The sequence below is a fragment of the Lampetra fluviatilis genome, chromosome 56 (assembly GCF_964198595.1).
Source record: "Lampetra fluviatilis chromosome 56, kcLamFluv1.1, whole genome shotgun sequence".
In the NCBI taxonomy this organism is placed as follows: domain Eukaryota; kingdom Metazoa; phylum Chordata; class Hyperoartia; order Petromyzontiformes; family Petromyzontidae; genus Lampetra; species Lampetra fluviatilis.
In genome coordinates, this window is record NC_136330.1 from 6769086 (window position 1) to 6783884 (window position 14799).

The 14799-nt window shown below is 54.9% G+C and overlaps 1 protein-coding gene across 1 annotated transcript in view; it reads right to left on the reverse strand.

The window, feature by feature from the left end:
- COG6 (component of oligomeric golgi complex 6) overlaps positions 1–14799 on the reverse strand; it is a 63765-nt gene that overhangs the window by 26030 nt on the left and 22936 nt on the right. Inside the window, 3 exon segments of the mRNA XM_078880212.1 lie at positions 1341–1432; positions 3067–3131; positions 13715–13806. Coding sequence (XP_078736338.1) covers positions 1341–1432; positions 3067–3131; positions 13715–13806 — 249 coding nt within the window.

Here is a 14799-nt window from a genome sequence, read left to right on the forward strand (position 1 = left end):
ACCAGGCGAGGTAGTCAACATCTCTCCATTGTCAGGATCGAACCCACGACCTCCTGTAGACCAGGGGAGGTAGTCAACATCTCCCAATTGTCAGGATCTAACCCACGACCTCCTATATACCAGGCGAGGTAGTCAACATCTCTCCATTGTCAGGATCGAACCCACGACCTCCTGTAGACCAGGCGAGGTAGTCAACATCTCTCCATTGTCAGGATCGAACCCACGACCTCCTGTAGAGCAGGCGAGGTAGTCAACATCTCTCCATTGTCAGGATCGAACCCACGACCTCCTGTGTACCAGGCGAGGTAGTCAACATCTCTCCATTGTCAGAATCGAACCCACGACCTCCTGTACACCAGGCGAGGTAGTCAACATCTCTCCATTGCCAGGATCGAACCCACGACCTCCTGTACACCAGGCGAGGTAGTCAACATCTCTCCATTGTCAGGATCGAACCCACGACCTCCTGTACACCAGGCGAGGTAGTCAACATCTCTCCATTGTCAGAATCGAACCCACGACCTCCTGTACACCAGGCGAGGTAGTCAACATCTCTCCATTGTCAGGATCGAACCCACGACCTCCTGTACACCAGGCGAGGTAGTCAACATCTCTCCATTGTCAGGATCGAACCCACGACCTCCTGTACACCAGGCGAGGTAGTCAACATCTCTCCATTGCCAGGATCGAACCCACGACCTCCTGTACACCAAGCGAGGTAGTCAACATCTCTCCATTGCCAGGATCGAACCCACGACCTCCTGTACACCAGGCGAGGTAGTCAACATCTCTCCATTGTCAGGATCGAACCCACGACCTCCTGTATGCCCGGCGAGCTAGTCAACATCTCTCCATTGCCAGGATCGAACCCACGACCTCCTGTACACCAGGCGAGGTAGTCAACATCTCCCCATTGTCAGGATCGAACCCACGACCTCCTGTACACCAAGCGAGGTAGTCAACATCTCTCCATTGTCAGGATCGAACCCACGACCGCCTGTACACCAGGCGAGGTAGTCAACATCTCTCCATTGTCAGGATCGAACCCACGACCTCCTGTACACCAGGCGAGGTAGTCAACATCTCTCCATTGTCAGGATCGAACCTACGACCTCCTGTATACCACGCGAGGTAGTAGACATCTCCTAGAAAGGACCCAAGATGAACCACAGCCGACCGGGAAGGTGGCGGCAGCAGCAGCAGCAGCCACGCGCTGAGCCGGTGCCCAATTCCCCGACCCCAAGCTCTGCCATCCTCTATATATGACGGGTGCTATCGGCCAGCAAATGAGCATTCGTGTGACGTTGTTGTTGTTGTTGTGGTGGTGGTTGTGGTGGTACCCGATGGTCTGGATGTAGAACTTGAGCAGATTGGAGACCTTGAAGAGCAGCACCGCTCCTGGCTCGGCCAGAATCACCTGCTCGATGCGCACCTGCAAAAAGCAAAGGTCCCCCGTGTAGCCTCGACAGACCGCTGGGGCAAGTGCCGCTAGCGGGTGGCACACCCACGAAGGCCGGCACGCCGCACAAAGACAAAGGTGTAGCCTGTAACTGACTGTCGGGGCAAGTGCTGTTAGCAAGTAGCACCTATGAAGGCCGGCACGGCACACGAGGGGGTGGGTGGCCAGCACCACGCCCGGCCGCCTTTGTCTCCCCAGTGGCGATGTTTACTACACACCGCACCAGGTACTCATTTGAGGCTGAGTCGACCTAGGGGAGGCCCAGGACCGGTTCAGAAAATCGTCACTGGTGTTTGCCGTGAGCGGGAATCGAACCCGGGTCGCCGGGTTCATAGCGCAGCGTAGCGCTAACCGCTACACCACCGCTCCCCACACACACACAGTGCGCTAACCACTGCGCCACCGCTCCCCACACACACAGACACACACACACGGTGCGCGCTGGTGGCCGCCTGTCCCATCGCCAGCCCGGTGCGGCCCTGCTCAGCATTCCAAGGTTCCAACGACATTTGAAGAATCCTTGGGAGTGGAGGGGGCCAGAGGGAGGGGGGGGGGTACAGTGTAGCCTGCACAGGCTGTTGGGTAAAGTGCCTTTCGCAAGCACCACGTAAGGCCGGAATGGGGTGGTGTGGGCAGAAACAACACGCCCGCCCAGCCGCCTTTGTCTCCCCAGTGGCGATGTTTACTACACACCGCACCAGGTACTCGTTTGAGGCTATACGGGGGATCTTTGTAGTCTTTGTAGTGGTCGTGGGGAACGGTGGCGCAGTGGTTAGCGCACAGCGCTACCAACATTTCGATTCGGGCTCACGGCCAACATCAGTAACAGCGAACATCTGAGCTGGTCCTGGGGTGAGCACAGCGCTCTGTCTCATCCCGTGTCGATGTCTACACATTCACACTGGGTACTATTTATTAAGGCTGAGTCGACCTAGTGGAGGCCCAGGACCAGTTCAGATATTCGCGATCTAACCCAAACAACCTCTACTGTGGGTGGTGGCGGTGATGGTGGTGGCGGTGATGATGGTGGTTACAGTGGTGATGGTGATGATGATGGTGGCGGTGATGGTGGCGGTGATGGTGGCGGTGATGATGGTGGTTACAGTGGTGATGGTGATGATGATCCATCCACTACAGCCTTTGTCCAATAGACTCGACACCATCACCAAAACCATCATCACCATCACTATTCACATCACCATCATCACCATCACTATTCACATCACCATCACCGCCATCACCATCTACATCACCATCTACATCTACATCACCACCATCACCATCACCACCATCACCATCATCACCATCACCATCTACATCACCACCATCACCATCATCACCATCACCATCATCACCATCACCATCATCACCATCACCATCTACATCACCATCTACATCACCATCACCACCATCACCACCATCACCACTATCATCACCACTATCATCACCACTATCATCATCACCATCACCACCATCACCACCATCACTATCATCACCACCATCACCATCACTATCTATATCATCATCACCACCATCACCACCATCACCACCATCGCCACCACCATCACGATCTACATCACCACCATCGTCGCCATCGCCACACGAACCTTTAAGGGTCGGCAAACTCCTTCCGTGATGTGACCCAGCATCTCCTTCACCATCTCCTCCGTCCCTGCACATCCACATCACCATCACCACCATCACCATCACCACCATCACCATCATCACTACCACCATCACCATCATCACCAACATCACCAACTTCATCAACATCACCACAATCAACAGAAACATCGATATCACCATCATCACCATCAGTGACGATAATCTGAACCGGTCCCGGGCCTCCCCTAGGTCGACTCAGCCTCAAATGAGTACCTGGTGCGGTGTGTAAACATCGCCACTGGGGAGACAAAGGCGGTCGGGCGTGGTGCTGGCCACCCACCCCCTCGTGTGCCGTTCCGGCCTTCACAGGTGCTCGCTAACAGCACTTGCCCCTACAGTCTGTTAAGGCTACATGGGGGATCTTTGTATACGTAGGTAGGGACTTGTATAGGTAGCGTGGTAGTTGTGGAGTCAGGTAAGTATGAAGGATGGCAAATAAGTAATTGTCGTGGTAGGCAGGTGAGTTGGTAGAGCTGGTATGAAGGCACGTGGGTGGGTAGGTGGGTGAGCTGGTACGTGTGTGGGTATCTGTGTGAGCTGGTAGGTGTGTGGGTATCTGTGTGAGCTGGTACGTGTGTGGGTATCTGTGTGAGCTGGTAGGTGTGTGGGTATCTGGGTGAGCTGGTACGTGTGTAGGTATCTGGGTGAGCTGGTACGTGTGTGGGTATCTGTGTGAGCTGGTACGTGTGTGGGTATCTGTGTGAGCTGGTAGGTGTGTGGGTATCTGTGTGAGCTGGTACGTGTGTGGGTATCTGTGTGAGCTGGTACGTGTGTAGGTATCTGGGTGAGCTGGTACGTGTGTAGGTATCTGTGTGAGCTGGTACGTGTGTGGGTATCTGTGTGAGCTGGTACGTGTGTGGGTATCTGGGTGAGCTGGTACGTGTGTAGGTATCTGTGTGAGCTGGTACGTGTGTGGGTATCTGTGTGAGCTGGTACGTGTGTGGGTATCTGTGTGAGCTGGTACGTGTGTGGGTATCTGTGTGAGCTGGTACGTGTGTAGGTATCTGGGTGAGCTGGTACGTGTGTGGGTATCTGTGTGAGCTGGTACGTGTGTAGGTATCTGGGTGAGCTGGTACGTGTGTGGGTATCTGTGTGAGCTGGTACGTGTGTGGGTATCTGTGTGAGCTGGTACGTGTGTAGGTATCTGGGTGAGCTGGTACGTGTGTGGGTATCTGGGTGAGCTGGTACGTGTGTGGGTATCTGTGTGAGCTGGTACGTGTGTAGGTATCTGGGTGAGCTGGTACGTGTGTGGGTATCTGGGTGAGCTGGTACGTGTGTGGGTATCTGTGTGAGCTGGTACGTGTGTAGGTATCTGGGTGAGCTTGTACGTGTGTAGGTATCTGGGTGAGGTGGTACGTGTGTGGGTTTCTGTGTGAGCTGGTACGTGTGTAGGTATCTGTGTGAGCTGGTACGTGTGTGGGTATCTGGGTGAGCTGGTACGTGTGTGGGTATCTGGGTGAGCTGGTAGGTGTGTGGGTATCTGGGTGAGCTGGTAGGTGTGTGGGTATCTGGGTGAGCTGGTAGGTGTGTAGGTATCTGTGTGAGCTGGTACGTGTGTGGGTATCTGGGTGAGCTGGTAGGTGTGTAGGTATCTGTGTGAGCTGGTACGTGTGTGGGTATCTGGGTGAGCTGGTAGGTGTGTGGGTATCTGGGTGAGCTGGTAGGTGTGTAGGTATCTGTGTGAGCTGGTACGTGTGTGGGTATCTGGGTGAGCTGGTAGGTGTGTGGGTATCTGTGTGAGCTGGTACGTGTGTGGGTATCTGGGTGAGCTGGTACGTGTGCAGGTATCTGGGTGAGCTGGTACGTGTGCAGGTATCTGGGTGAGCTGGTACGTGTGCGGGTATCTGGGTGTGATGGTACGTGTGCAGGTATCTGGGTGAGCTGGTACGTGTGTGGGTATCTGGGTGAGCTGGTACGTGTGCAGGTATCTGTGTGAGCTGGTACGTGTGTAGGTATCTGGGTGAGCTGGTAGGTGTGTGGGTATCTGGGTGTGATGGTACGTGTGCAGGTATCTGGGTGAGCTGGTAGGTGTGCAGGTATCTGGGTGGGCTGGTAGGTGTGTAGGTATCTGGGTGAGCTGGTAGGTGTGTAGGTATCTGGGTGGGCTGGTAGGTGTGTAGGTATCTGGGTGGGCTGGTAGGTGTGTAGGTATCTGGGTGGGCTGGTAGGTGTGTAGGTATCTGGGTGGGCTGGTAGGTGTGTAGGTATCTGGGTGGGCTGGTAGGTGTGTAGGTATCTGGGTGAGCTGGTAGGTGTGTAGGTATCTGGGTAGGCTGGTAGGTGTGTGGGTATCTGTGTGAGCTGGTACGTGTGTAGGTATCTGGGTGAGCTCGTAGGTGTGTAGGTATCTGGGTGAGCTGGTACGTGTGTAGGTATCTGGGTGAGCTGGTAGGTGTGTGGGTATCTGGGTGAGCTGGTACGTGTGTAAGTATCTGGGTGATCTGGTACGTGGGTGGGTAGGTAGGTGGGCTGGTACGTGTGCAGGTATCTGGGTGAGCTGGTACATGTGTAGGTATCTGGGTGAGCTCGTAGGTGTGTGGGTATCTGGGTGAGCTGGTACGTGTGTAGGTATCTGGGTGAGCTGGTAGGTGTGAAGGTATCTGGGTGAGCTGGTACGTGTGTAGGTATCTGGGTGAGCTCGTAGGTGTGTAGGTATCTGGGTGTGATGGTACGTGTGTAAGTATCTGGGTGATCTGGTACGTGGGTGGGTAGGTAGGTGGGCTGGTACGTGTGCAGGTATCTGGGTGAGCTGGTACATGTGTAGGTATCTGGGTGAGCTGGTACGTGTGTGGGTATCTGTGTGAGCTGGTACGTGTGTGGGTATCTGTGTGAGCTGGTAGGTGTGTGGGTATCTGTGTGAGCTGGTACGTGTGTGGGTATCTGTGTGAGCTGGTACGTGTGTAGGTATCTGGGTGAGCTGGTACGTGTGTAGGTATCTGTGTGAGCTGGTACGTGTGTGGGTATCTGTGTGAGCTGGTACGTGTGTGGGTATCTGGGTGAGCTGGTACGTGTGTAGGTATCTGTGTGAGCTGGTACGTGTGTGGGTATCTGTGTGAGCTGGTACGTGTGTGGGTATCTGTGTGAGCTGGTACGTGTGTGGGTATCTGTGTGAGCTGGTACGTGAGTAGGTATCTGGGTGAGCTGGTACGTGTGTGGGTATCTGTGTGAGCTGGTACGTGTGTGGGTATCTGTGTGAGCTGGTACGTGTGTAGGTATCTGGGTGAGCTGGTACGTGTGTGGGTATCTGGGTGAGCTGGTACGTGTGTGGGTATCTGTGTGAGCTGGTACGTGTGTAGGTATCTGGGTGAGCTGGTACGTGTGTGGGTATCTGGGTGAGCTGGTACGTGTGTGGGTATCTGGGTGAGCTGGTACGTGTGTAGGTATCTGGGTGAGCTGGTACGTGTGTGGGAATCTGGGTGAGCTGGTACGTGTGTAGGTATCTGGGTGAGCTGGTACGTGTGTGGGTATCTGTGTGAGCTGGTACGTGTGTAGGTATCTGGGTGAGCTGGTACGTGTGTGGGTATCTGGGTGAGCTGGTACGTGTGTGGGTATCTGTGTGAGCTGGTACGTGTGTAGGTATCTGGGTGAGCTGGTACGTGTGTAGGTATCTGGGTGAGGTGGTACGTGTGTGGGTTTCTGTGTGAGCTGGTACGTGTGTAGGTATCTGTGTGAGCTGGTACGTGTGTGGGTATCTGGGTGAGCTGGTACGTGTGTGGGTATCTGGGTGAGCTGGTAGGTGTGTGGGTATCTGGGTGAGCTGGTAGGTGTGTGGGTATCTGGGTGAGCTGGTAGGTGTGTAGGTATCTGTGTGAGCTGGTACGTGTGTGGGTATCTGGGTGAGCTGGTAGGTGTGTAGGTATCTGTGTGAGCTGGTACGTGTGTGGGTATCTGGGTGAGCTGGTAGGTGTGTGGGTATCTGGGTGAGCTGGTAGGTGTGTAGGTATCTGTGTGAGCTGGTACGTGTGTGGGTATCTGGGTGAGCTGGTACGTGTGTAGGTATCTGGGTGAGCTGGTACGTGTGTAGGTATCTGGGTGAGGTGGTACGTGTGTGGGTTTCTGTGTGAGCTGGTACGTGTGTAGGTATCTGTGTGAGCTGGTACGTGTGTGGGTATCTGGGTGAGCTGGTACGTGTGTGGGTATCTGGGTGAGCTGGTAGGTGTGTGGGTATCTGGGTGAGCTGGTAGGTGTGTGGGTATCTGGGTGAGCTGGTAGGTGTGTAGGTATCTGTGTGAGCTGGTACGTGTGTGGGTATCTGGGTGAGGTGGTAGGTGTGTAGGTATCTGTGTGAGCTGGTACGTGTGTGGGTATCTGGGTGAGCTGGTAGGTGTGTAGGTATCTGTGTGAGCTGGTACGTGTGTGGGTATCTGGGTGAGCTGGTAGGTGTGTGGGTATCTGTGTGAGCTGGTACGTGTGTGGGTATCTGGGTGAGCTGGTACGTGTGCAGGTATCTGGGTGAGCTGGTACGTGTGCAGGTATCTGGGTGAGCTGGTACGTGTGTGGGTATCTGGGTGAGCTGGTACGTGTGCGGGTATCTGGGTGAGCTGGTACGTGTGCAGGTATCTGGGTGAGCTGGTACGTGTGTGGGTATCTGGGTGTGATGGTACGTGTGCAGGTATCTGGGTGAGCTGGTACGTGTGTGGGTATCTGGGTGAGCTGGTACGTGTGCAGGTATCTGTGTGAGCTGGTAGGTGTGTAGGTATCTGGGTGGGCTGGTAGGTGTGTAGGTATCTGGGTGAGCTGGTAGGTGTGTAGGTATCTGGGTGGGCTGGTAGGTGTGTAGGTATCTGGGTGGGCTGGTAGGTGTGTAGGTATCTGGGTGGGCTGGTAGGTGTGTAGGTATCTGGGTGGGCTGGTAGGTGTGTAGGTATCTGGGTGAGCTGGTAGGTGTGTAGGTATCTGGGTAGGCTGGTAGGTGTGTGGGTATCTGTGTGAGCTGGTACGTGTGTAGGTATCTGGGTGAGCTCGTAGGTGTGTAGGTATCTGGGTGAGCTGGTACGTGTGTAGGTATCTGGGTGAGCTGGTAGGTGTGTGGGTATCTGGGTGAGCTGGTACGTGTGTAAGTATCTGGGTGATCTGGTACGTGGGTGGGTAGGTAGGTGGGCTGGTACGTGTGCAGGTATCTGGGTGAGCTGGTACATTTGTAGGTATCTGGGTGAGCTCGTAGGTGTGTGGGTATCTGGGTGAGCTGGTACGTGTGTAGGTATCTGGGTGAGCTGGTAGGTGTGTAGGTATCTGGGTGAGCTGGTACGTGTGTAGGTATCTGGGTGAGCTCGTAGGTGTGTAGGTATCTGGGTGTGATGGTACGTGTGTAAGTATCTGGGTGATCTGGTACGTGGGTGGGTAGGTAGGTGGGCTGGTACGTGTGCAGGTATCTGGGTGAGCTGGTACATGTGTAGGTATCTGGGTGAGCTGGTACGTGTGTGGGTATCTGTGTGAGCTGGTACGTGTGTGGGTATCTGTGTGAGCTGGTAGGTGTGTGGGTATCTGTGTGAGCTGGTACGTGTGTGGGTATCTGTGTGAGCTGGTACGTGTGTAGGTATCTGGGTGAGCTGGTACGTGTGTAGGTATCTGTGTGAGCTGGTACGTGTGTGGGTATCTGTGTGAGCTGGTACGTGTGGGTATCTGGGTGAGCTGGTACGTGTGTAGGTATCTGTGTGAGCTGGTACGTGTGTGGGTATCTGTGTGAGCTGGTACGTGTGGGTATCTGTGTGAGCTGGTACGTGTGTGGGTATCTGTGTGAGCTGGTACGTGTGTAGGTATCTGGGTGAGCTGGTACGTGTGTGGGTATCTGTGCGAGCTGGTACGTGTGTGGGTATCTGTGTGAGCTGGTACGTGTGTAGGTATCTGGGTGAGCTGGTACGTGTGTGGGTATCTGGGTGAGCTGGTACGTGTGTGGGTATCTGTGTGAGCTGGTACGTGTGTAGGTATCTGGGTGAGCTGGTACGTGTGTGGGTATCTGGGTGAGCTGGTACGTGTGTGGGTATCTGTGTGAGCTGGTACGTGTGTAGGTATCTGGGTGAGCTGGTACGTGTGTAGGTATCTGGGTGAGGTGGTACGTGTGTGGGTTTCTGTGTGAGCTGGTACGTGTGTAGGTATCTGTGTGAGCTGGTACGTGTGTGGGTATCTGGGTGAGCTGGTACGTGTGTGGGTATCTGGGTGAGCTGGTAGGTGTGTGGGTATCTGGGTGAGCTGGTAGGTGTGTGGGTATCTGGGTGAGCTGGTAGGTGTGTAGGTATCTGTGTGAGCTGGTACGTGTGTGGGTATCTGGGTGAGGTGGTAGGTGTGTAGGTATCTGTGTGAGCTGGTACGTGTGTGGGTATCTGGGTGAGCTGGTAGGTGTGTAGGTATCTGTGTGAGCTGGTACGTGTGTGGGTATCTGGGTGAGCTGGTAGGTGTGTGGGTATCTGTGTGAGCTGGTACGTGTGTGGGTATCTGGGTGAGCTGGTACGTGTGCAGGTATCTGGGTGAGCTGGTACGTGTGCAGGTATCTGGGTGAGCTGGTACGTGTGTGGGTATCTGGGTGTGATGGTACGTGTGCAGGTATCTGGGTGAGCTGGTACGTGTGTGGGTATCTGGGTGAGCTGGTACGTGTGCAGGTATCTGTGTGAGCTGGTACGTGTGTAGGTATCTGGGTGAGCTGGTAGGTGTGTGGGTATCTGGGTGTGATGGTACGTGTGCAGGTATCTGGGTGAGCTGGTAGGTGTGTAGGTATCTGGGTGGGCTGGTAGGTGTGTAGGTATCTGGGTGAGCTGGTAGGTGTGTAGGTATCTGGGTGGGCTGGTAGGTGTGTAGGTATCTGGGTGGGCTGGTAGGTGTGTAGGTATCTGGGTGGGCTGGTAGGTGTGTAGGTATCTGGGTGGGCTGGTAGGTGTGTAGGTATCTGGGTGAGCTGGTAGGTGTGTAGGTATCTGGGTAGGCTGGTAGGTGTGTGGGTATCTGTGTGAGCTGGTACGTGTGTAGGTATCTGGGTGAGCTCGTAGGTGTGTAGGTATCTGGGTGAGCTGGTACGTGTGTAGGTATCTGGGTGAGCTGGTACGTGTGTAAGTATCTGGGTGATCTGGTACGTGGGTGGGTAGGTAGGTGGGCTGGTACGTGTGTAGGTATCTGGGTGAGCTCGTAGGTGTGTAGGTATCTGGGTGAGCTGGTACGTGTGTAGGTATCTGGGTGAGCTGGTACATGTGTAGGTATCTGGGTGAGCTGGTACGTGTGTGGGTATCTGTGTGAGCTGGTACGTGTGTGGGTATCTGTGTGAGCTGGTAGGTGTGTGGGTATCTGTGTGAGCTGGTACGTGTGTGGGTATCTGTGTGAGCTGGTACGTGTGTAGGTATCTGGGTGAGCTGGTACGTGTGTAGGTATCTGTGTGAGCTGGTACGTGTGTGGGTATCTGTGTGAGCTGGTACGTGTGTGGGTATCTGGGTGAGCTGGTACGTGTGTAGGTATCTGTGTGAGCTGGTACGTGTGTGGGTATCTGTGTGAGCTGGTACGTGTGTGGGTATCTGTGTGAGCTGGTACGTGTGTGGGTATCTGTGTGAGCTGGTAGGTGTGTGGGTATCTGGGTGTGATGGTACGTGTGCAGGTATCTGGGTGAGCTGGTAGGTGTGTAGGTATCTGGGTGGGCTGGTAGGTGTGTAGGTATCTGGGTGAGCTGGTAGGTGTGTAGGTATCTGGGTGGGCTGGTAGGTGTGTAGGTATCTGGGTGGGCTGGTAGGTGTGTAGGTATCTGGGTGGGCTGGTAGGTGTGTAGGTATCTGGGTGGGCTGGTAGGTGTGTAGGTATCTGGGTGAGCTGGTAGGTGTGTAGGTATCTGGGTAGGCTGGTAGGTGTGTGGGTATCTGTGTGAGCTGGTACGTGTGTAGGTATCTGGGTGAGCTCGTAGGTGTGTAGGTATCTGGGTGAGCTGGTACGTGTGTAGGTATCTGGGTGAGCTGGTAGGTGTGTGGGTATCTGGGTGAGCTGGTACGTGTGTAAGTATCTGGGTGATCTGGTACGTGGGTGGGTAGGTAGGTGGGCTGGTACGTGTGCAGGTATCTGGGTGAGCTGGTACATGTGTAGGTATCTGGGTGAGCTCGTAGGTGTGTGGGTATCTGGGTGAGCTGGTACGTGTGTAGGTATCTGGGTGAGCTGGTAGGTGTGTAGGTATCTGGGTGAGCTGGTACGTGTGTAGGTATCTGGGTGAGCTCGTAGGTGTGTAGGTATCTGGGTGTGATGGTACCTGTGTAAGTATCTGGGTGATCTGGTACGTGGGTGGGTAGGTAGGTGGGCTGGTACGTGTGCAGGTATCTGGGTGAGCTGGTACATGTGTAGGTATCTGGATGAGCTGGTACGTGTGTGGGTATCTGTGTGAGCTGGTACGTGTGTGGGTATCTGTGTGAGCTGGTAGGTGTGTGGGTATCTGTGTGAGCTGGTACGTGTGTGGGTATCTGTGTGAGCTGGTACGTGTGTAGGTATCTGGGTGAGCTGGTACGTGTGTAGGTATCTGTGTGAGCTGGTACGTGTGTGGGTATCTGTGTGAGCTGGTACGTGTGTGGGTATCTGGGTGAGCTGGTACGTGTGTAGGTATCTGTGTGAGCTGGTACGTGTGTGGGTATCTGTGTGAGCTGGTACGTGTGTGGGTATCTGTGTGAGCTGGTACGTGTGTGGGTATCTGTGTGAGCTGGTACGTGTGTAGGTATCTGGGTGAGCTGGTACGTGTGTGGGTATCTGTGTGAGCTGGTACGTGTGTGGGTATCTGTGTGAGCTGGTACGTGTGTAGGTATCTGGGTGAGCTGGTACGTGTGTGGGTATCTGGGTGAGCTGGTACGTGTGTGGGTATCTGTGTGAGCTGGTACGTGTGTGGGTTTCTGTGTGAGCTGGTACGTGTGTAGGTATCTGGGTGAGCTGGTACGTGTGTGGGTATCTGGGTGAGCTGGTACGTGCGTGGGTATCTGTGTGAGCTGGTACGTGTGTGGGTATCTGGGTGAGCTGGTACGTGTGTAGGTATCTGGGTGAGCTGGTACGTGTGTAGGTATCTGGGTGAGGTGGTACGTGTGTGGGTTTCTGTGTGAGCTGGTACGTGTGTAGGTATCTGTGTGAGCTGGTACGTGTGTGGGTATCTGGGTGAGCTGGTACGTGTGTGGGTATCTGGGTGAGCTGGTAGGTGTGTGGGTATCTGGGTGAGCTGGTAGGTGTGTGGGTATCTGGGTGAGCTGGTAGGTGTGTAGGTATCTGTGTGAGCCGGTACGTGTGTGGGTATCTGGGTGAGCTGGTAGGTGTGTAGGTATCTGTGTGAGCTGGTACGTGTGTGGGTATCTGGGTGTGATGGTACGTGTGCAGGTATCTGGGTGAGCTGGTACCTGTGTGGGTATCTGGGTGAGCTGGTACGTGTGCAGGTATCTGGGTGAGCTGGTACGTGTGTAGGTATCTGGGTGAGCTGGTAGGTGTGTGGGTATCTGGGTGTGATGGTACGTGTGCAGGTATCTGGGTGAGCTGGTAGGTGTGTAGGTATCTGGGTGGGCTGGTAGGTGTGTAGGTATCTGGGTGAGCTGGTAGGTGTGTAGGTATCTGGGTGGGCTGGTAGGTGTGTAGGTATCTGGGTGGGCTGGTAGGTGTGTAGGTATCTGGGTGGGCTGGTAGGTGTGTAGGTATCTGGGTGGGCTGGTAGGTGTGTAGGTATCTGGGTGAGCTGGTAGGTGTGTAGGTATCTGGGTAGGCTGGTAGGTGTGTGGGTATCTGTGTGAGCTGGTACGTGTGTAGGTATCTGGGTGAGCTCGTAGGTGTGTAGGTATCTGGGTGAGCTGGTACGTGTGTAGGTATCTGGGTGAGCTGGTAGGTGTGTGGGTATCTGGGTGAGCTGGTATGTTTGTAAGTATCTGGGTGATCTGGTACGTGGGTGGGTAGGTAGGTGGGCTGGTACTTGTGCAGGTATCTGGGTGAGCTGGTACATGTGTAGGTATCTGGGTGAGCTCGTAGGTGTGTGGGTATCTGGGTGAGCTGGTACGTGTGTAGGTATCTGGGTGAGCTGGTAGGTGTGTAGGTATCTGGGTGAGCTGGTACGTGTGTAGGTATCTGGGTGAGCTCGTAGGTGTGTAGGTATCTGGGTGTGATGGTACGTGTGTAAGTATCTGGGTGATCTGGTACGTGGGTGGGTAGGTAGGTGGGCTGGTACGTGTGCAGGTATCTGGGTGAGCTGGTACATGTGGAGGTATCTGGGTGAGCTGGTAGGTGTGTGGGTAGGTGGGTGAACTGGTACGTGGGTGGGTAGGTGGGTGAGCTGGTACGTGGGTGGGTAGGTGGGTGAGCTGGTACGTGTGCAGGTATCTGGGTGAACTGGTACGTGTGTGGGTATCTGTGTGAGCTGGTACGTGTGTGGGTATCTGGGTGAACTGGTACGTGTGTGGGTATCTGGGTGAACTGGTACGTGTGTGGGTATCTGGGTGAACTGGTACGTGTGTGGGTATCTGTGTGAGCTGGTAGGTGTGCAGGTATCTGGGTGATCTGGTACGTGGGTGGGTAGGTGGGTGAGCTGGTACGTGTGTGGGTATCTGTGTGAGTTGGTATGTGGGTGAGTATCTGTGTGAGCTAGTAGGTGTGCAGGTATCTGGGTGAGCTGACCTGGCGTGGAGATGTCCTTAAGCAGAGCGTCCAGGTGCTCGCGCTCGGAGGCACTCGCCTGGTGCAGCCAGGCGAGCATATCACCCACGTAGCTGCACGTGACACACACACAGTGACACACACAGTGACACACACACAGTGACACACACAGTGACACACACAGTGAAACACACACACACAGTGACACAGTGACACAATGATAGTGACACACACACACAGTGACACAGTGACACAATGATAGTGACACACACACAGCGACACAGTGACACACACAGTGACACACACAGTGACACACACATTGACACAGTGACACAGTGATAGTGACACACACAGTGACACAGTGACACACACACACACAGTGACAACAACAACAACCGCCATTCGCCACTAAGTGGCGGTGACGTCACCACGACGCTTGTGCCAGGCCATGTGCACCCTGAGGCCACGTGAAGTGTCGAACGCCCGCTGGCAGGAGGTCACGGGGCAGACCCAGGTGCCACGGGTCGACTGACCGAGATGACCGAGATGACTGGCTGATGCACCACCTGTGCCCCCTACTGTGCCAACTTGCTGTGCTTTAGCCACCCGGCGCTCCGCTCGTTGTTGTGAGCGTCGCTCCTCCGCCCTCCGTTGTTGTCGGAGGGCGACTGCCTCCAACTGCCCAGTAGCGTCCTTCACGAGCCTCCTCCACTGAGGCCGATCTTGACACCGCTGGTACCAGTCATCGGCAAGTCCACTCAGCTCCACGTCCTCCTGTACCACATCACTCCATCTCTTCTCTAGCCCGTGCCGCGCCCGTTTAGCCCCCTCGATCCGGCCAAACAAAAGCTGTTTAGGCATGCGGTGGCTGGGCATGCGGGCTACATGACCCAGCCAACGCAGCCTTGCCTGCCGGAGGAGCTCACTGATGGGACTTTGCCCAGATCTTTCAAGGACTTGTGAGCTCCTCACACAATCCAGCCTGGTTAAACCCAGGATGGATCGTAGGCAGGCCAGCCTAAATGTTTCCAACCGGCGAAGATGCTCCACTAGGGGGGGTCCACGTTTCGCAAGCGTAGAGAAGGGAGGGAATGACCGTGGCCGAG